The sequence below is a fragment of the Melozone crissalis genome, unplaced genomic scaffold (genome assembly GCF_028551555.1).
Source record: "Melozone crissalis strain CALT ecotype California unplaced genomic scaffold, PUWL_Pcris_2 ptg000013l_1, whole genome shotgun sequence".
NCBI lineage: Eukaryota > Metazoa > Chordata > Aves > Passeriformes > Passerellidae > Melozone > Melozone crissalis.
This window is the reverse complement of record NW_026535791.1, coordinates 60952520-60980099: the sequence shown is the minus strand read 5'-3', so window position 1 is coordinate 60980099 and position 27580 is coordinate 60952520. Positions and strand designations below refer to the sequence as shown.

Genomic DNA, 27580 nt, shown 5'->3' with positions numbered 1-27580 from the left:
AAGAGCCACAATCTGTTTCTCTGTGTGACTGGGAAAAATGGTCATTGGTGCTCCCCCTAACTTAGACTATATCTTTCTCAGTTAACTGAAGTATTTACTTGCTTGTTTTCTTTTGCACTGTCTGATAAGACAAGTACTTTGTGAATAACTCTTTATGTCCCCTTCTATATCAGTAGCATTTTTTTAAGATTGCGGCTTCCTTATTTAAAAAAACAAATTGATGAGTTAACTTATTGCACTGACTCACACTGCAACGCTACTAGAAACTGTATTCTACTGAAGATAATCTGTGTTTAAAATCAAATGTTTTCCTGTACCAAAAAGCTTTCTCCTTTTTTAAACTTTGAGTATGTTTTTTTTTTCACTCTCTCCTTTTCATTACACTTCACAATACCCCAAAAATGTAACAACAGGGTATTCAGAAAAGCTGCTGCATATGGAGAACCAACAAGCCCTTGTGAAGAGCCTTTCAGCCTACCGTCTTTGATTGCCTCTCCCAGGATTCAGCTTTCTTAAAAGCTCCTTCTGAGGCTTGAAGAATAGCATGTACTAAAAACCCACAAAACAGCACCTTAGGCAGTGAAGTACATCTTAACAGAGCTATTCACAATCTTTTCTACAGTGGAGAATGCTGTGTGCCCAATCTATCACTAATCTTTACAGACACACACTAGAAGTTCATAAGGAGGGTGAAGTCAGCACCACACCCCTCACTGAGCAGATAATCCTAGTTATGCACGACATGACCTGACTGAAAAGACCATTACCCAAAATCCTTCCCTATGCCCCATCAAAAATTTATATATTATTTATACATAAGGTAATTACTTCAGTATTTAATCCTTTCAACTGTGAAATATAAGCAGCTCTGTTTCATCAGGCTCAAAAAACCATCTAAAACATAATTTGCATGAAAGGACCAGTGAAGAATGACATGGTTAATATCAGAACATTTTGTTTGTAAAGGGCAACCAACACTCAATTACACCATTCACATATATAATTATTTTACATTCCAAACTAGAGTCTAGCTTCTCTAGAAACTAGTGATTTCAGATAAACTTTTATTCTATAAAGACAAATATGCAAGCCCTAAATCTCTGATACGAGTTTATTTAGCAAACATCACTCTATCAATAGATTTTTCCCTTTATCTTGCCCCTGGTTTAAAATGCTAAACTGTTCACACATTACAAATCAGGAGTTTCTTGAGCTGCTTAGACAAGTCTTTAGGACTAACAATTTGAGTACAGGAAGTGTGAATATGTGAACACAGTTCACCCCTCCCCATTTGCCCCAAGAAGTTTACCAGTGCACAGAGCAAGTCTACTGCTTCCAAGATAAGCTCCTGATGGCCAATTCGTGTGACTCCAAGATCTTCCAATTCCTGATGAGTAATTCGTAATAGCTGGTCACCACTAATCTTCTCTCTCTCAAAGTTCTTTATATATTGCTGCAGGCAATCATCAAGACCTGCAGAAAAGGACAGAAGGAGTGAAGACAAAAGTTAGCAACATTTTGTACCCTAATAGGAAATAAAACTGGCCAAAAAATAAGACAGAAGAGGATACTTGCCCTATCTCTAAGAGAAGCATTTTAACACTAAAAAAACTTTATGTTACCCAAGAACCTTGAGCTTCAAAGAGCTACAGCAGCCATGGCTTTTATAACTGTGGACAATACCAACTGCTCCTGAACCCTGAAAAAAGCCCTGAATTCTTGTAGTTTACTGTGCTATGAATGCCATCCTGGCAGCCCCTAATAACAGGTATGCTAGGGATGCCTCCACACATCTGGAAGGGGAGAGGAGAAAATGGAACACAACAGTCACAGTGGCAGTGCCACACCACAGCATCTCTCGCACTCCAAGATCCCTCACATATTGCTGAGATATCTGAAAGTTCACAGATCATGCCAGCCTCTAAAACAAGCTGCAACGAGCTCTAGAGAACAAGAAAGGCAGTAGCACTGCAAATGCAAAAACTGGGCCCCAACCCAGCAGCAGATCCAGCTCAATGTCCCACAAAGAGACCTGCAAGGAATGACAGTACACAAATGAGCATGAAAAGCCACACAAAACAAGACCTGGCTGCACTTCTCAGCACACAAGGAGCAGAAACAGGCCCATTGTGCCAAAAATCATGGCTGAAAGTCATGCACCACATTTGCTCAGGACATGGCTCAAGCAGCATTGTACAGGTCCTGCTTTGAGGGGCCTCCATATTCTACCTTTTCAGTTTGATTATGAGTCAGTGATATTCAGCTGGCCACACATTTACATGGAGCAAAGAGCTCTGCAGATTGTGAGAGAATCCATCACACATCTCTGGCCCATCCATCTTTGCCCAAGAGAGCCAGGCAGTACAGGGAAGCTCTGCAGCATGTGCACTCATGTACCAACGGGACAAGTAAGACTCTTGGGTATTTGGTGGTCCATTTAACATTTCTGTCTGAATATTTCCAGTGGATCAACATGACTGCTACCAAGCAACAGGACTTGACAAAGCTCTAAATGCATTAATTTCTTGAGAGATAATACAACCTTTCTGAAAAATGTCTTCAAACAATCCCTAAGAGTGAAAAGACATCTGCTCATTAGACTGGAAGAAACCAAGAACATTGTTACTTGCTAATCAAAATGTCTGAAAAATCTGAAGATACGTGGAAGATAAAAGATTGATCTGACAGCTGAGCCCCAGTTATATTGTAAGATCCCTGGTATACAACATAAAGCTTCTCTGAAACTGGTTTTGTTGCATTTTTGGTTCTCATTCATGCTTTTCAGGGTGTAGTCACACCTCAGAAGAGACTCGCATGAGGAACATGTTGGTGCTGCAGGCAGGGATGCCCCAGTAGCAGGCCAGCCTGCTGCTCCTGGCTCAGCCCCGGGGCAGGAGTCACCCACACTCTGTCCATGCTACACCAACACAATATTCATATTGTGTTGGTGTAGCATGGACAGAGTGGCTTTAACCTCTAGAATTCACACACTGAAACTAAACCACACACAAACAAGCTGTAAAAGAAGTGCTCCAGTCTCAAGGTACAGGAGAAAGTCCCCAGTTCCAGCAGACTTCAACCATGTCCTTCCAGAGCCTGCTGCCTGATTTTCTGCCTCCAAAACATAACCACCTAAAGGTCTAGGTTAATCAAGCACTTGAAGCTATTGCCTTCATTTCACTGCTCTTTCCAATCAGTTGCTCAACCCATTTTTTAGGAAAGAAATCTTAAGAGGGCAGGAGAGGCCCCCTCCATAGGCAGCTGCTTAGATCAGCTCAGCTGGTCAGAGCATGGTGCTAACATGCACCAAAGCTGGGAGGGTGTTGATCCTTGTACTCTTAAGAACTGGACTCAATGATCCTTGTGGGCCCCTTCAACCCAGAACATTCTGTAATTCTGTGACAGGGTGAAAACTGAGCTGTCAAGAAAGAAGACCAGCCTGACTGAACAGAGATCTTTGACTGGAACTCAGGGAAAAAAGAGAGTTTATGACTTTTGCAGAAGGGACAGGAAACTCAGGAGGACTACAGGGATTTCATGAGGTTATACAGGGAGAAAATCAGAAAGACCAAAGCCCAACTAGAACTTAATTGGGTCAGTGCCACAAAAGAAAACATAAGTGTTTCTATAAATACATTAACAACCAAATGAGAGCCACAGAGAATCTTTCACCTTTATCAGATGTGGGGGAAACACAGTAGGGAAGAATGAAGAAAAGACTAAGGTAGTTTATGTCTTCTTTGCCTCAGCCTTGAGTAACAAGACCAGTTGTTCTCCAGGGAGCCAGCCCCCTGAGCTAGAAGACAGGGATGGGGAGCAGAATGAAGCCTCCATGACCCAAGGGAAAATGGTCAGTGACCTATTAGGTTACTTAAACACAAAAAAGTCTGTGGGGTTGAATGGGATCCACCCAAGGGTACTGAGGGAGCTGGTGCAAGTGCTCACTGAGCCACTTCCCACCAAATACCAGCAGTCCTGGCTAACTGGAGAGGTTCCAGTTGACTGCAGGTCAGCAAATGTGATGTCCAGCTCTAGGAAGTGCTGGAAGGAGGATCTGGGTACCCACCAACCTTTCAGCCTGAACTCATGCCAGGAAAGGTCACGGAGCAGTTCTTCCTGAGTGCAATCACACAGCACACACAGGACAACTGGGAGATCAGGCCCAACCAGCATGGATTTAGAAAAGGCATGTTCTGTTTGACCAACCTGAGCTCCTGCTGCGACAGGGTGACCCCTTTAGCAAATGAGGAAAAGCTGTGGTATTTGTCTACACAGACTTCAGAAGAGTCTCTGACATCATTTCCCACAGCATTTTCCTGGAAAAACTGGCAATTCATGGCTTGGATGGGTGTACTCTTGGCTGGGTATAAAACTGGAGGGATGACTGGGCTCTGGGAGGGGTGGTGAATGGAGTTAATCTAGCTGGTGGCTGGTCACAAGTGATGCTCCTCGGGATGCTCTGTTGAAACCAGTCCATTTTAAAATATTGATGATCTGGATGAGGGACTCAGTGTACTTCTGCTCTTCCTGAACTTAAAACCCACACAGACTCCTGAATGAGAATAACATTAAATAATCGACGTCATCAGGTATCAAAAAATGAATTACCAGTTAAGGCACTAGCAACACAAATTCAGAATAAGACATGACAGATGCACTTAATAAACAGTTACTGACAGATAACTCTACGTAAAGGCATTACTCTTCCTCCTCCTGCTACCTAACTATTTTTGTCATTCAGATGTAATCTAGATGGATGCATGTAGTCCCTACAGGGTGAGAAAAAAGTTTAAGAGAACAAAATACTACCGACAATTGTTTGACTCACCAATTTCAAATAAATTACAGCCAGGAAACAACAAAATAATTTAACCATATACTGGATGACGTTTACAGAATAGCTTGCCACAAATATGTCACCTTATTCCCTAAGCCTCCTTTTAAAGTAATTTATTTCTGTCATTTTATTTCTAAATTAAAGAACAACTCTTCTTTTTGTAAACAAAACTGTGCACAGATGATAATGATGACAATGATGATGATGATAATAATACAAAAAGGCCAGCATTCCTCTCCCACACCTTTTGCCCCCAAAGCCACAACACATCCAGACAGCCATGGCTGCCTTCAAATCAACATGAGGGGAGCTGCAGGGAATGAGCATTCCCAGCTGATGATACCATTAACTTGGGACAGGACAAGATGTACCAAAAAACACCAGGTGCCTGGAGAGGAAGCTAAGTGAAAATAACATCTAAAGAGTACTGTCTTCTCCTAATTTCCTGCAAGTCCAAACTCCACCCAACCTCAATGTAGTTAGCAATTTTTCTAGCTGCCAAGGGCTGCTCTACTTCTTCCCCTCTGTCATATGAGAGGATGTCACCCAACCCTCATACCACAACAATTCCAGCAAATAATTCGGTATGATGCACTGTTCCCTGTGCCTGGCCACGGGTGAGATTAAGATTGCAGTGCATCTAGCACTCGTGGATATTTCAAGAAGGGGCCTCAGTCCAAAAGCCAGGTTCATGATTATGTTCTGGATGTGTAAGGCCCTGGAGTATATAAAAACCAGGTTTTGTGGTGTCAGTACACAAGTAATAGTCTTATATTCAACAACTCTGTTCCTCACCCAAAACAACTGTAAGATTTCTGAATATGTAAAGGCACAGGGGTTTTAGCAGGAAGAGAGGTAAAGTACGACACTCGTCCTCTTAAACTGGATGATGATAGTCCTCTTCCTTTTAAACCTACTCTTTAAAGGGAACTATATACTATAACCTTTTCTTCCTTGAAAGATCGCTGGTCTTGAGTTCCAGCAGTAACACAGACCTCCAGTGATTTTAACTCCCCTGCCCCACATGCTTTTCACCCGAGCTTGCCAACCATGGAGTCTGAATGCTGTCCAGACCCCACAGTCACTCATTACCTGGCCTGTTCAATTCACGCCTACAAGAGCAATGAAGATGCTGAAACACTGCCCATCTTTGTTAGCTGGTGTGTACCTGAGGTGTTGTGTACACAGATGGACCATTCTGGGCATTGACAGAAAAGGAACAACTTTTTACTTTTAATCTCAAGCAAGCTCTACCTCTCTTGCGGGATTAAATACATAAATACCAGCAAGAAAGTAAGAAATGCTCCTCCAAAAGAAACTGTACAGAAGACTCAATGCCTTAAAAACAAAACAAACAAACAAAAAAAAAAAACCCAAAACAACCCTCATCTAGAAGAGTTTCTCTTCCAAGTACAATATACTGGAGCTGGTTTTTTTCCCAACTCTGTCATTGAGTTCTACCTTGCATGGGCTTATTCAGAATTCATCAAACTACTAACAATTTTTAACACTTCACAGATGCAAATCAGACAGATTTCTGTGTAATTAATTCCTTTTACTACAACAGCATCATAGAAAGTGATCAAGAAAGGTTTAATTTTATTTTCTTATTCATATGATTTTCTGGAATAAGACTGCAAGATCCACTACAACCCTCCAGAGAAATCCTCCACGGTCACAGTCTCCTAACTAATAACTTCATGATCATTCTGAGGAATTGTCTTATTTTGATGTGTGTAACAGGTCATCTTTTGAAACAAGCCAACAAACAAACTGCCCTGTAATTCAGTGCCCCAACATGTTATGCACATCTGTGATAACAGAAACTCAAATAAGCCTCTCCATGAAATACAATTGAGGTTCTGATCTCAGTCTGCTCCTCCTCTGCAAGCAATTCAGTCTTTTCTTCTACCTCTAAGAGACTAAAAAATATTAAAATAGGCTCTTTCTATGGCTAGATCTGAATAAAATCAGCTGCTCAGATACAGTTCTAAAACAGAGTCAACTAGATAGAATAGTCTTCCCGAAATTGGCAGTCAAAATTTTTTTCTTCAAGGTTGGGAAACTACAGTGGAAATAACCAACCTTCTGTCCTTACCAGCCACCTTTTCAGTTTGGGTTAAGGAAAAGATGATGAAGATAACAGGTTTAATTATCACACCTGAAACTTTGACAAGGGAGTATATTTTTCTACTCTCCTGGTATATCAGAGTGAAGACACAAATTGACAACTTCCCTGAGCAAGTCCTTGTTCTGTAAATACAGCACTTACTGAAAAGAAGTAACATACAAACAATCCATGGAATAATTTTGCATGGGAAGGAAAGGCACACAGCTTTACTAAAAAAACCCCAGAAAATCAGAAACAAAATGAAATGTCCAGGCTTTTCTTTTTTCTTTAAATATAAGGCAAACAAATTTATCTTTCAATCTGAACAGAAGGAGTACCTGAAATCCAACAGCTTTTATACCTTAACAAATAAAAATTCAAGCAATGGACTGCAGCACAGAATTTGCCAAACCATGAAAAAGAAAAGTAAGCTGGAATGTAATATAGACTGGGTGTGCATATATGTAGCACTATCCCAATGCCTTTTCATATTGCAAACTATTATTTGCAATGCTTTTACCTAAACCAGAATGCTGGAAGTCACCTCTCAAAAGTGACAGTTGTTTTATCCCTGCTCACCATTAAATGTAAGCCAAGTATTCTTAAGGACTGACAATCTTTGAGACTGCACATCAGTCTACATATGTTTCAAACTCAAAGTCTGAAGTTAAAAAATTGTTTCAAACTCAAAGGTAAGTTAAAAATTTTGCTATGACATATGCATTTGCACCTAGGCTTCACTAATCCAGGGCTGATAGGCTATTAGTCTATTCACTTTAATTGTACAAAAGTACAAGCTTTAGTTATGCCAAAGAGCAAGGCAAGTAAGCAGAAAACTATGCCCTCTCTTCCCCTTCCACCAAGAGAGCCATTCCTGGGCACAGACACTGCTGGCAGGTCACAACAGGCAATTATGCCCACTCACATTTTCTCCCCAGAACCAAAAGATGAGAGGCAAGACCAGGAAATGCCAGTTTTCCCCACAGTCTGTACATGGGAGATGGGCATTTGGAAACCCTCCATGCCCCTCAGTCCTAATGCCAGCACAGAAAGCAGGGGCGAGCCAAGCCAGCCGCCTCCCCCCTGAGAGGCAAAGATAATTCTCTTCTGCCCACAGAAGGGATGCTCACTGCTTCAGGGTCTTCAGCACCTCCTGGGCTTCATATGTGACAAACAGATGTCACAGTTATTAGTGCCAGAAGACAGTGCAAAGAACAGAACGTTTTAAGAGCCGTGGATGGCAAATGCCTACTGTGAACACGATAGCTGCAAAAAAGTAATGCCCCACCCCAGAGGAGCACTGAGGAAGGATGTTCCATGAGCCACCAGAAGCAGCTTTCAGTACAGACTGAAAAAACATTATGATACATTTGAAACTGGAAAAAAAAACCCCAGCACATTAATTGCAGGCTGATTAAGGAATGGGTACAGGATTAATGAAAAAAAGAATTGCCAAATGCCTGGATTACAGCAGTACTTGCAAAAGAGCCGGACAAACAGTTTGTGCACTGTTTATCTGTAATTTCAGATGAAAGCTCTCTAACTGCAAAACATATCTGTTCTTCACTCTGTAGAATTGCTCTGTTACTTACTCCCTTCTCTCCCTCTCTGTGACATAGCGGAGTAAAATAAAATTCCAAAAGCATTAAAGAGAAGTATTAAAAATTACCAAGAACATCCAAATAATTATTCCTTCAAGCATAACATGTATTCATAGAATATAGTATAAGATTACATGCTTTCTATGTGCAGTTTACTTTAAATGTATTTGTTACTAAGAATTTTCAAATGTTCAGTCAAAACATTAGCTGAAAGGTACTGCTAAAAACTACTATTTTAGATAATGAAAGAGAAACAGAATTAAAAAACCCACTATATATCCACTGAGTATATACTACTACATCTAGAAAAACATGCTAAGTTTGTAAAATGAAGAATACAAAAGAGATATGTGAACATGAAAAGCGGCAACATAATTCAAATTCAGCCTCTCTTGACTGTTCTTCTTAAGGTCCTTGCCAGGAGAAGGACCTGTGGTTGGTCAGTGGAAAGCCACAAGCAAACAAGGAGATGGCATTACACTGGGCAAGAACCTGGGAGTCAAAGGGTGCCTTTGTGACAGCAATGGATCAAAACAGAAGCCTGAGATGAGAGATGTACTGTCTCAAGTCACTGTGAATTCTGCAATTAAAAATTAAATCCTGCTCAAGGAATCCAACTGTGAAGGAGCTGCTATTTCTATGCCTACAGGTGCATTCTCTTTTTGGGATTGTCCTCTTGTAAGATCTGGATATATTAATTGTATGACCATGTTAGCAATACATGGCAATTTTGTTCATCAGAAAATTAGAGAAATATCAAGACTTTGTGGATTACACATGGCTCATCAAAAGCTCTACCTTACAAAGAACTTCACACTGACCAATTTAAAAGTGTTCTATTGAAAAAAGAAAACAAAAGTAGACAAGAGAAAACAAAAATGTAGATGTAGAACTAATTATAAACATGACTTAAAGACACACAAGACCAAACTGGGCGCTGTGTCCAACAGGGCTTATTTTAATAAAATCAGTTTAGACTACTTGTAATCAGAGCTTATTATGGCAAGCTGGACTTGTTAATTACAAGAATAATATCCACAGTGTTCTGTTTAGCTGTCTGTAAATGTAATCATAGGTATTTCTCTGGGTACATTTTGCTTCCATTATGCCTATCTGTACAGCTAAGCCAAATCTTTACACAACCACATAGCAGTTTTGCAAAGTCTTCTAAACCTTAAAACATGGATAACACTGCAACAACCAGTGTTGAGCTTTATTTTTATGAAATTCAAGGATTAGTATCCCTGATTATCAATATTGTTCTCGATGTAAGGGGTTATAATTATTGTTATATTTAGGACTTTTATTATTGGATTACAATGAACACATTGTTCAACTACAGCTGTGGCCTTTACACATGAGAATTGCTGAAGTGTGCTGAAAAGTTTGTGTAGCTGATAATGGCAGCAGAAATCTCTGACAGTGGAAAGGAGAGGAGCCAAACAACCCACAGCATCATTAAATATCAGGAATCCCTCAAATGAAGCAAAATGAAAGGAACACATTCACTTACTCTTGATAATCACAATACCCAACTGCAGGGGCCTAGGACAGCCCCAGTGGGGCTGGGATGAGAAAGTGTGCATTCACTTTTAGAGTAGAATGTATAAAATGACAGCTTTTTAAGTTCAAGGTTAGAAGTTCAGCCCAATAGTAGAGGCATCTCAGAAATATCTGATCCAAAATCAGAAGTTCTCCAAAAAGTCATCCAAGCATTAAGATTATAAGACTATAAAGACCGAATTAAATACTCCCCTAAAATTTCAAAGAGGAAATTACATTATTTTTCTTACTTAAGTCTATGCCCTTATGATTTTTGGAGCAGAACTGACGACAGGAATGCACCATCAAAGCTTTGCAAAAGCAAGAGGTAAAAGTGACACTGGCACTTTACATGTAATAATATATTTTTATGATCCAGGCTTATGATTTTTAAGAATCCAGCCAGTCTAGCCTTATTCAGGGCCCCACAATGCTAGAGACTGAACAAAGTAACATACAAGGAGACATGGCCCTGACCCAAGAAGCTCAATATACTTCTCTTTTCCCAAGAAATTCACGCTGGCTAGCTAATAAAGGCAAATCCCTCAACAGCTACTTTCATTTCTACTCTGTTTCACATTGCAGTTTTCATATTCTCACAATCATTCTCCCCTTTTTTCACACGTACTCTAGTGTGCAGAGTACCTCAAGAAAGGGAAATCTAACATTCTTCCTCAAAGTACCATGTTTCTGCTCCAATTATCACAAATAAACTAGAATACACTGCAATTATCTTAGCATATAGGAATTTTTCAACCACCACCATAAAATTAGGGATCTAAATACCATTAACTAACACCTATTTAATTTATATTTCATTAAATGTTAAAATTTCAAATGTTACCATTTTTCTTCTCTAAAATGATTCCTTGTACAACAGCTGTCTGCACCACTACCACTGTAGGGATTTGATGCTTCCTACAAATCTGCTATTACACATCCAACTATAAGGAGTAACTTTATAACTAATTGGATCCTCATACAATACAAATGACCACAACATAAAGTTTTTCTCAGCAGCGTCCTTCTGACTTTAGGGTATCTGGGGGCAAGAACAAAGCAACTTTATAAGATTAAAACACAGCTTATCCCCAAAAATACAATATTCTGGTACCAGCACACAAAGAGGCTAAACCACTGGTTTACACAGAAAAAACAACTGACCATTTAATAACAGTGTGGCTTTGTTACTTCTCCAACACATCTCTCTAGCAAGCACTGAGCACTGATGACATTAAAACAGGCTGAAGGGAGTACCACCATCCTCAAGCACACCACCAACATAAACAGCAGTGCCAGAGCTGGAAAGGACCAAAGCAAACCTGCCCTGCATCTGTCCCAGCCCTGGGCTACAGCTGCACATCTCTGAGCACAACTGCACTAATGTGCCTCACCTGCCCCCAAATAATTTTGCGCCAAGTAACAATGACAAACTATCAAATTCCCCAATGTTACTATAAGCATTGAAATGCAACCACCATATTCCCTAAGGATGGCAGGCTTTGTCTAAATAGGTGTGGTATTGGCTTATTCAATACTTTAGAAGAGGCTAAGTCTGAAACACACCCTCAGGACTTAAGATATGAAAGCCTTAATTTTCCATAACTTTTCACTGTCTCCCATGATTATTTGCAGCTGTGCTTCACACCACATAACCATAGAAAGTGCAAAGCCATCAAATGTGCAAGCATGCACCAGGCAGGACAGGAGGGAAAGTTTCTTCAAACTCTGAGTGAACTCCCTCCCATTCCTTTTTCCTTCTCACAACGCCCATGCATTTCCCAGGCTCAAAACTCTTTAGAATGAGTTCGCACAACTCAGCACAGTGTGAGACTTGGGATGGTTTTAGAGTTGTGGGCAGAAAAAACTGTGCATCCCCCTGCACATGACAAAGAAACATCTGTAACTTAAAACAACTGGTCAAATACTTCGATATGTGTAGGAGTGTCTTGAAGAAGAAAGGGAAAGCTATAATTCTAATATTCATCACTTCATATACAATGTCTCAGTAACCATCCCACACCGCTGGAAAATATAAATGAATCATATATTAAACAGAATAAACAACTATAATATGTTAGACAGTCAAAAGATGTTTCTGTAAGCCAAGCACACCCCTGACATTAGCCAAGTAAGTAAATAAGTACTGGTTGTTCTTTCAAATGCTTTCCCATGTTTGCATTTTTACAGCGTGCTCTGGAGCAGCCACCTGAAACCAACTGTTCTTGTTACACGACAGGAACAACTGGCCTCCTCTTCCTCCCTCACATGGGCTAATATATATGCTATTATGCAAAATAGTCAGATAACCCCTCCACAGTCTTTATTAGAGTTTTGCACCATGAAAACCAGCTTTGCTGCCAATAATTCATTATGCCAGAAGGCATCCTTTTGGCACAAGCTGGAACACTGTGTCCCTGAAGAAATAATACAACAGTTGTTAAAGCTTTCATTTACCTCTGTACTTTACAGTCTCCCACCCACTAGAGAAATCTGCTAATGGTTCAAATAAGGCTTCAAGATTTATTTGGCCCTTTCTCCACAGAGGGTCTGTGGCTTTGATACAGCCCAGCAGGATTGTTAAAACCGATTTCTTTTAACAGGAGAAATTCCATAGTTTTGCTACAGTTACATTGAACCTCTCTCTAGAACAACAGGACAAGATGCTAAGTTTGGTTGGGAGTATTTATACAATGACTTCATCCATGCTTCAGATTACTCTTCCTCTCCTTGTATTTGATTTTCCTTCTATGACCAGCAAAATCATCCAGCATTCATTGGCTCTATCTGCCTGCTCTCAGAAAGGATTTCAGAATTAAGAGAGAACCCCAATGACATCAACCATAATTGGAGAGAATATGTTCAAATTACTTTAAAAACAGTCCTGTAATTACAGCTTTATTACATTCTGATATGCATAGATATGTTAAGAAGTAAAAACATTTTGGTTTTAAGTTTCCTGGCTAACATAATCTGCTTCAAACTATATCCAAAGCAGAGAGCTTTACATAAGAGCAAAGGATATCTTTACATGTGTGCTCTTCTCCACTCTTCCTCTCACTCATTAGAAGTGAAGAATACATTCTATCATGTAAAATCTACAACATGGACTGCAAGCTTGTAAGGTGGAAATGCAAATCACACAAATGGATCATGGTAAAATATATCTGTTGGGTTGTTTTTCTTTAGCAATATACTTCCCAAAATAATGTTGTCAGTTTTGCTGAGGTTGTAAATACATTAAAAAAAAAAATCTGTTGAAGTGGCAAGTAAACTACACTTTAGTTAGTTTCTCATTTTACATAATCACTTGCTTGTACCATTTATCCATATGAGCAAAAAGCTGTAACTAGGAATTAGACCCTTCAAAGACTGAATTAATCTACAGCGACATATTAGTCTCTTTCAAGTCCTGTCAATGTTACATTCCCAGAGAAGTGAAATGAACATTCACATGGAAAGTAACGTGTGCACACACAAAAATAATAAAAATTTATTTTTAACTATTAACTGCATAGCACTAAATTAATGGTATGAATCCCTAAGCTTCCTTCCCAAAGATAGGGTTAGGTAATCCATTAAATAATAGTATTACACACTAAATACATTTGTACAAAATGCTGTCATTTAGTGCTACTAACACTTTATAATGCAGATATATACACAAACATTTACTTCACCCATTCAGAGGCCTAATGCTAGGAAATCCTAACTTGAAATTCCCACACTTTCCACTCTTGCAGGCAAGACTGACAACTGTCTGTGGGGAGGTGGAAGATGCACAGCACACTCATCCTCCCAAGCAATTCACGCAGAAAGAGGCCAGGAACATCCCAGAAAACATGCTGCCACTGAGAGCTCTGCTGGTACAGAGCCCTCCAGAAGGCAGCACAAGGTACAGTGATGCTCTCCTGCACTTCCCTTGGCTGTACTGACAAACAGCCCTGCCCCAAGGCATGTGGAAGGCATGGGAAACAAACAATGTTGAGCTTCAACTGCAGCTCTAGTCTATTGTGGCCTCAGCTTATCAGATAAAAGGAAAAACAAAGTAAAATAAACAAAAACAAAACAAAAGGTGAAATTTTACCTGACATAATTTTGAGGTTGCCTTTTCTTTCTGTGATCGTCATCCTTTATTCTGCAATAACCCTGGCTGGTAGAACTAAATGCTTGTATTAGTCAGCATGGGATAAAGTGCACTGATTATGGATATTCCTGCCCATTTCCACAAGACATCAGCAGGAGGTTTATGCTAAGTGCTGTTTAGCATTTCCTGTGCTAGCTGGATATAGCCAACTGTAGTGTACTTCCTGGTCTTGCTCCATTATCTCCTACCCATTTAAGCATTATTTGTATTGAAAAGTGATAAGAGAACAGTATAAAAATCCTATGTATTTTGTTAGCGCTTCATCCATACCTAATCAGAAGCCAGGAAAATAAGAAATCAAAGAAAGACAAAAACAAAAATAAGGTGAAGAAAACCCCTGAATTTTCACTCTGCTGAATTTAATAGGACTTTTTATATGTATTGATTTTTCTACTGTATAAGACTTCTCTTATTCCATATTTAACCTTTAAAACATACCTGAAACAGAAGGTTAGACAGATATAATTTCAAGTACTTGTAAAACATGAATGAGTCAATAATTACTATTTTGATATTACTGCTGGCTGACTTTGCATGCCTTCCTACTTGTTGCTAACAACTGAAAGAAGTGACTGTCCCTGCTACCTGCCACAAATTCCTCTGGGTTCACTGAAAAAGAACATTCTGAGTGAGACTTAGAGTGCTTTTTTGTGTATATTTATTAAGAGAAAAAATGTCTAAGTATGAAACACATAATTTGTGTTTCTCTAAGTATTAAACACAAAATTTCACCACCATTTCTAAATCCCAACCATGTATCTATCAGCTGTATTCTGATCTTGCATTGCATCAAATGCATGCTAGTGTTTGTGTTTTACTTCATCCCCCATTAAGAAAGAGTAATACCTTAAAACTTTCAGTTCTTTTAGAATGTCTTTCCTAACTTGAACTATTTCAGAAATAACAGGGCTTTTAATAATAAAGCATGCATGAAGATAAGCTCTGGTAGAGAGGAAATGACAATTCTAATGCCTAAGATAAGGTGCAATTCTCCTCACGACAGGCTCTGCTCTGATGAAGTTCCCATCAGAGTTGGTTCTCTGCATAACAGCCAGTTTCAGAACTGTAATAGGTAGAGAAGTACAAGATTGAAAGAATATCTGACACTTGATAATAATAGCTTACTATCAAAATTTCAACAAGTTATTGGTGGAGTTTTGAAAAGAGAAATATAGGACATGCAGATTTTTTGGGACAGTACTTTTAAACAAGCAAATGAACCCCAAATGTTAGGGTGAAAATGATGGGCAGAAGGACACTCGGGGGACTTTTGACTGGAGTGGTTTTGCAACACACTGCTGCATCACCTCAGGCAGCCCTTCCTGCAGCCAACTAATAGGACTCATCCCTGAAGACCACTGCCTTCTAGCCAGTTGTCACCTTTTCAGCTGAAACTGCAGCATTTTCATGTGCACTCCACTGCCACGAAAAAAAGTACTATGGTTTCTACACAGCAATAAGAAATTGCTGCTCAGGCAACACCTGAGCACCTGTGACACAACCCTCAATAAATAAAAAACTGTAACACTCCTTTAACTATCTTGCCTCGATATTGCGCTCATAAGACTATGTGGCCAACTTGTGGTTACCATCAGATAAGAAAATCTTAACTACATACAAAATTTCTGCAAGAACCCTAAGCACCATCTTCAGCAGAGGGGTACAGAGATCCTCTTCAGATTCCTGTTTGGAGAACCCATCTTACCACTGAGCTAGAGCTTGCATAAAGACCAGGTAAGTTCCACCTACATCAGCATCACTGTCATTTATTCCTTTCCCAGCACCATCACCAGGAAAAATTCTTCTCAGCACATTTGTTACTTTCCCAGGTCAACCCACTCCCTCTCTCCTTTAGCTCCACCCCGTAATCCTTCCACTTAAATAGGAATGGAAAAAAACATTTTATTCAAGCATCCAATTTTCATCCTTCTCCCTCCCCGCACAGCTCCAAGGTCACCATCTCCTGCAGCATGCAGCTTTCCTAAGTGGCAGGAGCTGTACAGCAGACTGACAAGAGCCTCAAAGACTTAGCTTCTGCATGAGATATGCTGCTGACATTAGCAAAGCCACCCAGAAGGGCATTACTAGTTTCACCTCACTCATGTCACTTGGAAAATCCATCACTAGCAACAGAGGTATCAAAGACATCTTCTAAATTCCAAGCTGGCAATGTTGTGGTGCACCAGAACCAGAGAGAAAACTGTGTTTGTTCTACATAAAAATTCAAACTGTGAGCAGCCTGTAGGGATCCTCCCTCCTTGTCAGGAGAACTGCATCTCCACCATTTGCAGACAGAATTATGTAAGCCAGTCTTCAGCAGGCAGAGCACTGCTTTGACCTCCAAGCATTCAACAGGAGATGCTGTTAATGAAATAATTTTAACACACATCGTTGAGGTAGGGAGTGATTTGCTAACATGTGTCTCACAAAGTCTGAGCACCACATTACTGCTGGGACCATCTTCTCTGATACAACTTGACACTTCAGTCATATGTTAAGCTCTAAAGCATCTGTTTCATAATAAACTGTTATATGCTTGCCAAGAACTGAAGCACTGTGTTTTTGGATGAGTACAACTAAGTTGCAAGCCATAATTTAATACTCATCTGACATTGATGGTGACCCAACATTTAATGGAGCTTAATGCTCTTCTGATGCCACTGATTAAATTATCGCTCAGTAGTCCAGTTTCATAATCTACAATTTGCAAGGAAGCAAGACAGATATACAGGCACTGTCTCCTCTCACATCAGTGAATCAGTTTACTGGCAGGGAAAGGTTCCCTAATTGAAGTTAAAGGTAAGTACACCACGGTGCATCATTCGTCAGTCAGTGCAGAATTTTGTTCAGATGCTTTCAGCCAATTATATTATTATGAAAAAGCAAAGCATGAAGTCTTCCCAAGCATAAGGGGAAAATATGGGTAAAAGCCTTGACCCAGCATGTGCAATGACTTCATAACGTCCTGAGCACTGTCCAGGAAACTCATTGCTCTGGCCAACAGGCGTTTCTATTCATTTTCTCCCCACTAGGTTGTTTAACAGTTCGGTCACCGCTTAGGCACAGCTGTGCAAACAATCTTTCAGTGTTTGGCCTGATGCTATTGAATTCCATCCCAAAACGTCTCCTTTCTGTGCACAGGATGAGGAAGGCTAGTTTGGACACAGAGGATTAGAGGCTTACACAGCCCAACTTAAATCATTAGATCCTAAAGTTTCTGAGTTTTGAAAGAATTTTACCAAGCAAATTAGCAAGCTTAAATGCGTATCTAAGACAGCTGGCAGCAATTGTACTTTCTAAATCCTCTCAAAGTCTATTCCCATCTTGAGGGAAAAAAAAAAACCCCACTCTGTGAATGCATTTTAAACATTTTAAAACAATTAAAAGCAATTAAACAAAACCAATGAGAAAGCAATGTTTTTAAAATGCCTTGAGGAGAACAACTAGAAAAAGTTTATGAGGGTACAGGCATAAAAAACAACAAATGCTTTTTTTAGCTTCCCAGAAAGTAAACCTTTCATCCCAGATAAAACAGAGGTCCTTGCCAGTACAAAAGTAGTTTTACAGGACTATTCATTATTACATTATTTTCACAGCTACTGGCAACCCAGAAACATACCACCCTCAATAAAGTAACTAAGGAACAACTACATGCAAACTGAATGGTAGATGCTAGCAAAAATGCAGAATTAAAGCTGCAGAAACAAAAAAGTCAAAATCAGAAAATCCCCAGAGTAAGCTTTTTAAGGTATACCTACCACAGCTACACTGCAGTTCTCAAATATGGGCTTCATTTCTGAGAGCATCCATGATTTTAACTCTGAGACAGTGAATACTCCTACTGAAACTAATGCAGATCTCACTAACATTTCATGTTAGTGTGACCTTGCACATCTTGTTAGGTGATGAAGCCTTAGTTCTAGTAGAAAGTTGTGGAGCTACTCATGTCCTAATAATTTAATTGATATTACTGAAGGAATATATATATATATATCTATATCAGACTAAGCATGTCATGCACAGCCTCTCTCAGAAAATAATGTAATTACCTTAGAATATTGTGAAAATCTCAAAGGGATCAGCATTTGGAAATATTTTTAAAAAGCCCTCCAATTAAACATATTTTACTAAACGGAGTTAAATTATAGAATATATTCCAAAATTAATTCAAATACAGTTTTATAAAACCATAAGGCCTACTGACATGTTCCTTCATTTTAGCTTTAATACTGGCAAAATAATTTAATTTAACTATTTATGAAATTGGTCTTCAAGAATTTTCAATGTTATAGAATGGAAAAACAGAATGTGTTAGAATAGATGTTAGAATATAATATATACAGAATGTATTAAAAAAAATCTGCAAGTGTTTTGAACATTAACACCCCAATAATCAAACTTCAGGAATTTCATCTCATCTCTTCAGAGAATCTCAAATCCTACCACATTGTCTACAGGAGAAAGCTCTCCAGCCTAAAGCTGCACTGAAATCTCGAGAATCAGGGTCCCAGATGTCTTCTTGTGAGGTGCCTGTAACATCTTATGGTTCCTGACACCTTCAGATGCTTTGTCAAGGATAAATGCATTTTTAGGATTCTACAAGCTGTGCATTATACACAATCCTTCTTCCCTTTTGTAAAGAAGTATTTTCTGTATTGTCAAGCCCACAAAAGTATTTTTATTTCTAGTAATAACTGACCTTTTATTGTTTGCATCTCACTCTCCAATTTCACCATGCCCACCTCTTACCAAGGCTGCACTTCAGCCAGACCTGCAAAGAGGCTGTTCTTCCTATCTCTGTATGAAGGAAGCCAAGCTCCAGAGAGAAGGAGATGACTTTCTTCTGTAAACCCAGTCCTCATGACTCAGCATCCTCTAAATGCCAGCACAAAAACATACCCCATTGGCATGCAGGAAAAATGTAACAATTTTTCATGGTCAGGTTTCACAGAAAACTTTACCATTCATCATTTATAGGAAAAAAATGTCTATTTTTCCTCCATCTCAGCTCTTCTCAAGACCTTTGACTGCAGCAGTCATCACCTGCAGTCCACTCACTCTTTCTCCATGGCTGGCTGAGGCAAAGGAAAAAAAGAATGTCTCAGCCCAGTTCCAATTCTTCAGTGCAAGCAGGAACACCCACACGAGTCAGGTCGTTCTCATCCCCAAATTCCCTGTACAAACCCACTGCTCTTCCTGCCCTGTCCATGCCTTGCAGTGTGGACACCTTGAGTCCCTCACTGCATCCACTCCATCTGGGGAAGACTTCAGTGTGACCATGCCCTGTCTCTGCCCAAACCCCCCTGATCTCTGCTCAGAGCTCCCCCGTGCTGAACAGCCACCCACCCCTCAGAGCCAGGGGAGGAGCTGCAGGGAGCCACAGCCCCATCTTCCCACTTTCACGCAGCCTTTCAGCTGCCTCCTCCACTGCCCCTGCCATGGGATGCCACACACCTCTAGGTACAGAGCTGGCTGCATGCTCCTAAAAAGCACAGCTGGCAGAAGTCATCACAGTCATCACATTCATGGTGAAGATGTCTCTTGACATGGTCTGGGAAAGATCTGGGCTATTTAGAAGAGTAGAGGGAAGGACAGGGGTTGATTAGCAAAGTCTCACTGGTATTTTCCACAGCATTCCCTTCAGAGTTTGCTGGAACATACCATTAAAAATGGGTGCTTGTTTTTATCTTTCACATATTCTGTACGTCTAGAGCACAAGTAGTTATATGAAAATTATTTTGATTAAATGCTGATTCTGTGCAAAGAAACAGATCTCAATTTAAGAAATAGGTCCTATAATTACAGACCCCTGAAAGAACGAGCTGTTTTATTTTACTGAAACCTTTTGAATATCAAGCTGAAAACATTATAAAAGACTGTGCTTCAGTATTTTGAGGATTTCTGAGGCTCATAAATTTTCCTTTAATCTATAATTAAGAGAGCTCCTTCTTAAACTTAGTCAGAAGTCTATTCCAAATAGCTTTTTTAAAAGCTAACTAGTATTAGGGAAGAGAAAAGCAATTCAATGAATGTGTCACTGCTACAGAAAACTGCTGTATCACGCTTATATTTCATTAAATAGCAGACTGGGGAAGATGACAAATCAGCAATTTCAATCATGACTAAAAGTTCCACCTTTGCACGACACACTAGAAATGCCCAAACATATAGAGGCAGTAAAAGGGGATCTTCTCAGCTACAAAATGACATGTAGAATTATTATGCTACTATTTCAAGGGTTAAAAAACATTATTTAAGGGAGAAGAAAACGTAGTTTCCTCAGGGCAGTAATCTCAATGACTGAAATTGCTGCATCCCAAGTAAAATTGCTAAAGTACAATTTTTTCACTTAATTACAATTTTTTAAAGTATTCTGCTAGTGACTACTGCTAACAAGAAAAGACATGGTGATTAAATGTTTCATGTCCTTTAATAGCTAATCTGAAGTGCTAATGAGTGTTCAGAACATAATTGTCAATTGTTACAGAGCTTCTCACTACAGTGGAGCAATGAATAAACTTGACTCTTTTGCTTGGCTTGACTTGGAATCAGAACATCCCAGACCTGCTGGTTTAAGCACTGGTGACTCTTTAGGACTGTCTCCCACCTGTCTCACCAGGTGCCTTGGCTCACACCCACCTGCTGGGAAGGCTCTCGCTTCCCCCTGCTCCTCACAGCCCAAGGGCAGTCACCAACTTCAGAACCTAACTCAAATAAAACCACAGTATTACCACTACCACTCTCCCCCTGCCTTCTGCACATCAACCAACCTGAAAGAATTCTCTGTGTTAACTCTGAGACTTTCTCACTCCCTTTCCTTAGATGCAGGCCCATCTCACATGCCCGACAACCTCCCCCTGCTGAGCACATCAATAACCCAGGAGCACTGCAGGGAGGCTCAGGGCTGTGGCAAGAGATGCCCCCCTGGCCAGCACCAGAGCCACCTCCAGCAGTGGCCCTGCCACCCTCACCTTGCTCCCACACCAGCAGCTCCGTGTCCACACCAATATGCCATAGACACACCTTGAAGGACCTTCTTTCAGTCCATCAGGCAAGAACATGAAAGCATCTCCATCTGCCCTTCCCTGTAATCCACCTTTGGCCTATGGTAAAGCAAGAAAATTGGTGTATCCTTTATACATGATATGTTGCACTGGTAACTTTTTGTTTTCTGTAACTTCTATGTTGCTTTAACTGCCAGTGTTGGTATCTTAGCATCATAATTTCTTTTATGCAAACTTAGAAACAGTTTAGTCTCAAACTGTAAGATACTGTAATTTCAAATTTTCCTTGAGAAAGTCCATAAATACCCATTGAAGTGTTCCTTTAAAAAGCATCTCAAATACTGGTGCAAATAACAGCTAAAGCTTACCAGAATATCAGCATTTACTATCATTACTAATCGTGAGTACTCTTGAGGACCTCAGCTGATATTCTGAGCTTCTTTTAACACATGAACATACTGTACAGACTCACCAAATTATCTGGTACACTGACTTCTCTTCAGAGCACTTTTAAAAATCCTTGCAGTCCTATTACAGTCACAATTGGTGACTTACTGGGCAGGGTGTACAGAAGCCCCACCTGCCCCTGGAATAAATAGGATCCAGCCCCACATGGCCCTGGAATAAATAGGATGCAGGCCACTGCAACACCATGTACCAGTGTTTTGTCACAGCTCTGGTATTTCTCATAAAGCTTCAAGGAACTTCTGAACTAGGTTTTGGTGTATTCACTTATTTTCCATCTACACAAATTTGTTCTCCAGTGTCTTGCTTATCAACGTAACAGTAATATGTGCTGTGCAAGATCAAACCAGACCTGTAAGATATGTCAGGCAGGAATTTTATACTGAAGGGTTTTCTTTTGCTTAAATAATCAGATAATATATGTAACACAAAAAATTTGCAGTACCTTTCCTCTTTCTGTTCATACATTGCCTTCCTCTTTTTACATGTGACGAAGTTATACAGGGCCTACATCTTACAGAGCCCAAGAAAAGAGGCACCCATTCAGTTGATTTCTGTCACCAGGCCTCTTCCAACATAGTGGGTTATGAATTACAAACATCTCTTCTCTCCTACATTGAGTCAGAATAATGGTGAACCAGACAGCAAAATGTGATGGCTTCTACTGCTCAGGCAGAAGTATGAGCAATCACCACTGGGTGACCAGATCTCTTCCTCCAAATAACCTACACAATTATTTACTTCACCTTGTCTGGTGCCATTCAGGCTGCAACATCCTCTTCACTCAGGGATGAAGAGAGGTGCTTACTTAAGGCCACCACATCCCTTACTTTAGGGCAGGTGGGGGTGGTTGTTCTTAATTTTTAAGACTCCTGTACTTACAGAAAGAATCCAACCTCATGTGTGAAATTTTAAGCCACTAATAATGACTTTTTTACTTTTCAGTGTGCTAAGAATCTGCATCATCATGACCACCAAAAACCTTTTCAAGGGACTGCTTGACAGCAGGGACAAAAGTAATGAGGATGTTAATCCTCAATGCACCCCACAGCTTTTGGCAAAAGACAGGAGGAAAAGTATGGTTTGTTTAGGAGGTGGCTCAGTCTTCCCAGGTGGGTGAAGCTCCTCAGACCTCCAGTCTCAAATCAGGAGTGACAGGCAGCACAGCAGTCTCTGGGTCCCACCTGCGCAAGCTCCGATTGGTGTGGAAGAAATGAGAGCTCTGCAATGAGGATACCACAGAACAAACACACAATGCCCCAAGTAATTTGAAAGACATCAGCCACCACTGAGTGCCTAAGAAAGAATAGACAATCCTGCCTCTTCACTAAAAAAGAGCATTTTTCCTTTTAAAAATGGATTACGGCATTGTAACCATTTCTTTATTTAAAACGCATTCCCAAGCTTCTTGTATCAAAACTAAAGGTCACTCAGCTTAGTCTCCACATAAGGCAGAGGCATTCACACAGGCAGAACAAACCATATCTTATGAAGCTAAGAAAATGTTTTCTGTGTTAATGATTAACAAAACTTTGTATTTGCCAGTATTTAAAACAACTCATTATTTCTAAGTTATATAAGTCCGAGCTAGCAGCATCCTATAAAACTAATACCAACAAGAAATTAATCTGCCAAAGTGCAAACAATTTCTGCCTAACGAAGAGGATACATGGCAAGTAATATAACAGTGGTTTTAATTAGCTGGGCATATAAAGCTGTTACAAGACAAATTTCTTTCATTAAAAAAAGCAGACAGTCAGTTAGAAATGTTTCAGTGCGCCAAAACTGAGGATGACATAAGACAATAAACTTTCTCCCTCTCTTATAACACGGAGGCACCAGAGCAATATCCCCAAGTAGCAGGCGATGAGGAGCCCCTTCTCCTGCTACTGGAATACTGGTAACTTCCCAGAAATGCCAGCAATAAAGGGGGTCCAGCAGCACAGAGAAAAAAAATTCAGCATTAAAAAGGACCATTTTCTATAATTTTCCAAACATTTGGGCTAAGAGTTTCATGCAAAATTAACTGTAGGATATTCTAAGTCCCTCCAGTATTGAGTACCAATGTTTTGTGCGTTGGCCAAAAGTGGTAGCACGGTTCCCACAGCATATTTGGGATACACTATTTTATAATGCAAAAAAAAAAAAAAAGGACTAAGAATATGTGTTTATGCATAATAGACCTTTTTTTGTCCACACCACTTAAGTGGCTCTGCTTTCCACATCATACAATTGCATTCCAACATAAGGTCCCCATCTTCCCTCTGCTTCGGGCTGAGGTGCAACCCAAGCAGGGCTGTGCCAGCTGCTCCTTTTCCCAAAAGCACCAGGGGCAACATCAAAAACATCAGTGGAAAGCCCACTGCACATATTATTAGCAGAAGACTTAGTCTGCCCAGGCCTAAGGAGAGACACTCAGGGACTTGAAGAGAGAAATTAGATGCGTGAATTTCAGATCACAGGGCATGATTGCAGGCAGTTTTGTCTGATCAAATTAGGATGCAGACAGGCACATCCTTGCCTCCACATCCTGCTGTTGCCAATGCCACCCTGGGCACACCAGCCAGGATGCTCAAGGCATTTAAGAGCACAGGGAACCTTAAGCTCCCAGCCCTTCCACCCATGATTATTAGAAGATTTTGCGTAAAATGAAGAGCAAAATATAGACAGTCCTGGAAGCAAAGCTGGGAATCCAAGACACATCCTTGCAGCTAAATGGAGATTCACTGGACAGCAGTTTCTTATTTCTTAAAGTGGTTTTAGGAACAGAGATTACAAGATATTGCATGAATGCTGGATTGTTCCCCTTCAATTCAAAACAAGCCATTGTTCTAGGATGGGAAACTGGTTTCTGAAAAGATAAATATCCCTTCTTGCTTGTTTCATTAAACTGGTAAAAGAAAATTTAATTCAAATTAAGAAAACTTATATTCAAACAGCTCCACTGGAGAAAAACAATTGATATTTATGTGCTGTTGCCACTTTGCACTCATTACAGGGGCTAATGTTTTGCAAGACACATCTTTTAAACCTTCCTAAGCTTATTATTTACTATCTCCTGACAAGCATGACTTCATTTCATGAGCTGGCACACATCCCATTGTGAGAATCTAATCTTTAATAACATATCCTAATTAAATATGCACATTTAATGCAGAAACCAATAGCCAAAATTCAGAACAAAACAAAAAACATTCATTTGACAAAACAAAGGAATTGGATTAGAGTGCACAGAGCAAACTCAAATATTAAGTCACATATGTCACAGCAAAAAGTCATTAAGGGAAGGGGGGGAAAAGGGTAAAAAAATCCCCAAAAAACCAATCAGGAAGACAATTCCTTATACCTGACCATATCCAACCTCTCTGAATTCCCAGCTAGCTTACTCCCCATCTGTCATATGATAATAACTTTGAAAGAAACACATTTAAGAACTCATCAAAAGTTCAAGCCAATTGTTCTTAGTGCCTTTGATTCCACTTAAGAAGGGTGTGCTCTTCTACAGAAACTACAAGGATTTATTATTCTCAACACTCATGGCATAATTTCGCCATTAAACTATTCATTATTTTGAGTGTTCCACAGGGACAAAAAAATCCTAAAATAGTGAGCAGCAAACAAAAACAAAACAAAACAAGAGCAAACAAACAAAAATTAAAAAAAATATCTCTTAAGATTTAAACACCAAAATCACACCACCAAAACTCTCCTTCTATGCCCATTTTTGAATTCTTGTAAACTGGAAGCCACTTTCCTTCTAGTGAGTACAGGCCTAAAACATTTGGCATTACTGAGAAACTTTGAGTTACAAGTTTGTGACCTGCTATAACACTTTCAAAGACTCTATCAAAAGAAAATTGGATACATTTGTCATTTTACAAAAAATGTTACCATTGATTGAGACTAAATCCTAATACACATCAATCTTTGCCTTCAGAGGTCTCACTGAAGAAGTGAGAAGTTTGATTCAGTAAGATTTATCAAAACTATTTTGCAGGAAACTCCTCATAGTATTTGAGAGCACGAAACAAGAGGGGAAAGGCTTAGGGTTTACAATTTTAATTCTTAGGATTTACAATTTTAATTCTTTGTATAAATACAAGTCAATTACCTACATCACATTGCTGAACACAAAGTTAGAAAATCGAATGAAATGACAATATTACAGTTTCTAGGTCTTATTTCATTCTGCCTGACTTTGTATATGCACAAATGAAGAGTTTTAAGATGTTCATTTTCCCTTTCAATCTAAAATGTCACCATTCCCACTACAGACTACAATACTGTCAACCGAAAAACAAATTATTTGTAAAGTAAAGGTCTTACAATTTTTTTTTTTTTAGTAACAGAGTGAGCAGTGAGGTTTGTATTCAGCTTTACCTTCTCTTGAACTAGAAAACAAACTTTAATTAATTTTTGGGTTTTTGAAGGGACCTGTCACATATTGAAGTTCTATTTTCAGTTATTCTATTAAACGGAGCACTCATTCCTCTAAAGAGGGATTTGCTCAGATCTGCAGAGGTGAAAAACATTCAGGACATGCTGTTCTGCAGACTCAAGCCTCTGTCCCCCAGTCACAGGAGCTGGATGGTGCCCAGGCAGCCACCTACAGCGCCACCACTGCACCCCACTTTGTCAGGAGCACCCATGAAACCCCCGGTAACACAGGCAGGCATTCACTGCCCAATCTGTTTAGGTTTACTCATTCATAGCCCATTAGCATTAGTTACCTCCAGCTCATAAGTGGATAGTTCAGCTTACAAATGAGCTCAACAACAACAGATAAGATGCAAGAGAGAAACTAGATGATGCCCAAATAAGTAACAGGAAAGGGTTTTAGTGTCCAAGACAGATCAACCAAAATACTGGTGAGCTCCTTGTAAACTAACTTTGTAGAATTTTAGTAACTGAAAAGAAACTATCTTTAGACCTCTGCAACAGATTTAATCTTTTTCTCATCCAACAAATACTACCCAGTACATGGGATTTCCACAGAAAAGTAATTTTTCTTTTGCTGTTTCTTAAGACCTTGGACTGGTAAACAGTCAAGACCATTTTCAAATATTGACATTTCCACAAGGGAAATGGGGGCAAAGAAAATGGTGCCAGACTGCTTTCAATAGTGCCCAGCAATAGGACAAGAAACAATGCCCATAAACTAAACTGCAGGAAGTTCCACCTTAACATGAGGAAAAACTTCTTTACATTGAGGGTGGCAGAGCACTGGAACAGGCTACCCAGGGAGGTTGTGGAGTCTCCCTCTCTGGAGGCATCCAAAGGCCAGCTGGACACATTCCCATGTCACCTGCTTCAGGTGACCCTTCCTTGGCAGGGGGGTGGACAGGATTATCTCCAGAGGCCTCTGCCAACCCCAACAATCCTATGATTCTGTGAGATGGCTACCACCTCTTCATGGCCACTACTCTTCAGCTGTCTTATTCGAGCCAAGGTACATCAGGAATGCCAAAACCAATTTATGAGAAAAAAACCCACAAGAACAACAACAAAAAACACATTAAAAAAATCCTATCAAACCAACAAGAAAACATGGTAATCATAGGAAATACAGAAACTTCACGATTATATATACATTATACTTTCTATACTGCAAACAGTAGCTTCACCACAACTCATTAGACATCCAAATGTCTCTCAGTAATGAAGTTTGCTAAAGCATTCATAATTAATACAGTACTTTGAAGGCTATGAACTATCCAGTTCTTTTAAAAAATGAGTTTACTTGCTCTCAAGGAGTTATGTCATAAACCTGTCTTATTTTTCTAATGATAATCTGTCCTATGTCTTTCAAAAGTCCAGACTGACACTTATATGGATTTTTTTATGTGCAATGATTACACTTCCAGACTGAAATTC

The 27580-nt window shown here is 39.7% G+C and overlaps 1 protein-coding gene across 6 annotated transcripts in view; it reads right to left on the bottom strand.

The window, feature by feature from the left end:
• CNKSR2 (connector enhancer of kinase suppressor of Ras 2) overlaps positions 1–27580 on the bottom strand; it is a 206170-nt gene that overhangs the window by 168754 nt on the left and 9836 nt on the right. For all 6 annotated transcript variants that reach the window (XM_054271704.1, XM_054271707.1, XM_054271705.1 and 3 more), the window contains exon 2: positions 1310–1473. In XM_054271704.1, the coding sequence (XP_054127679.1) occupies positions 1310–1473 (164 nt within the window). The remainder of the gene's footprint in view (positions 1–1309; positions 1474–27580) is intronic.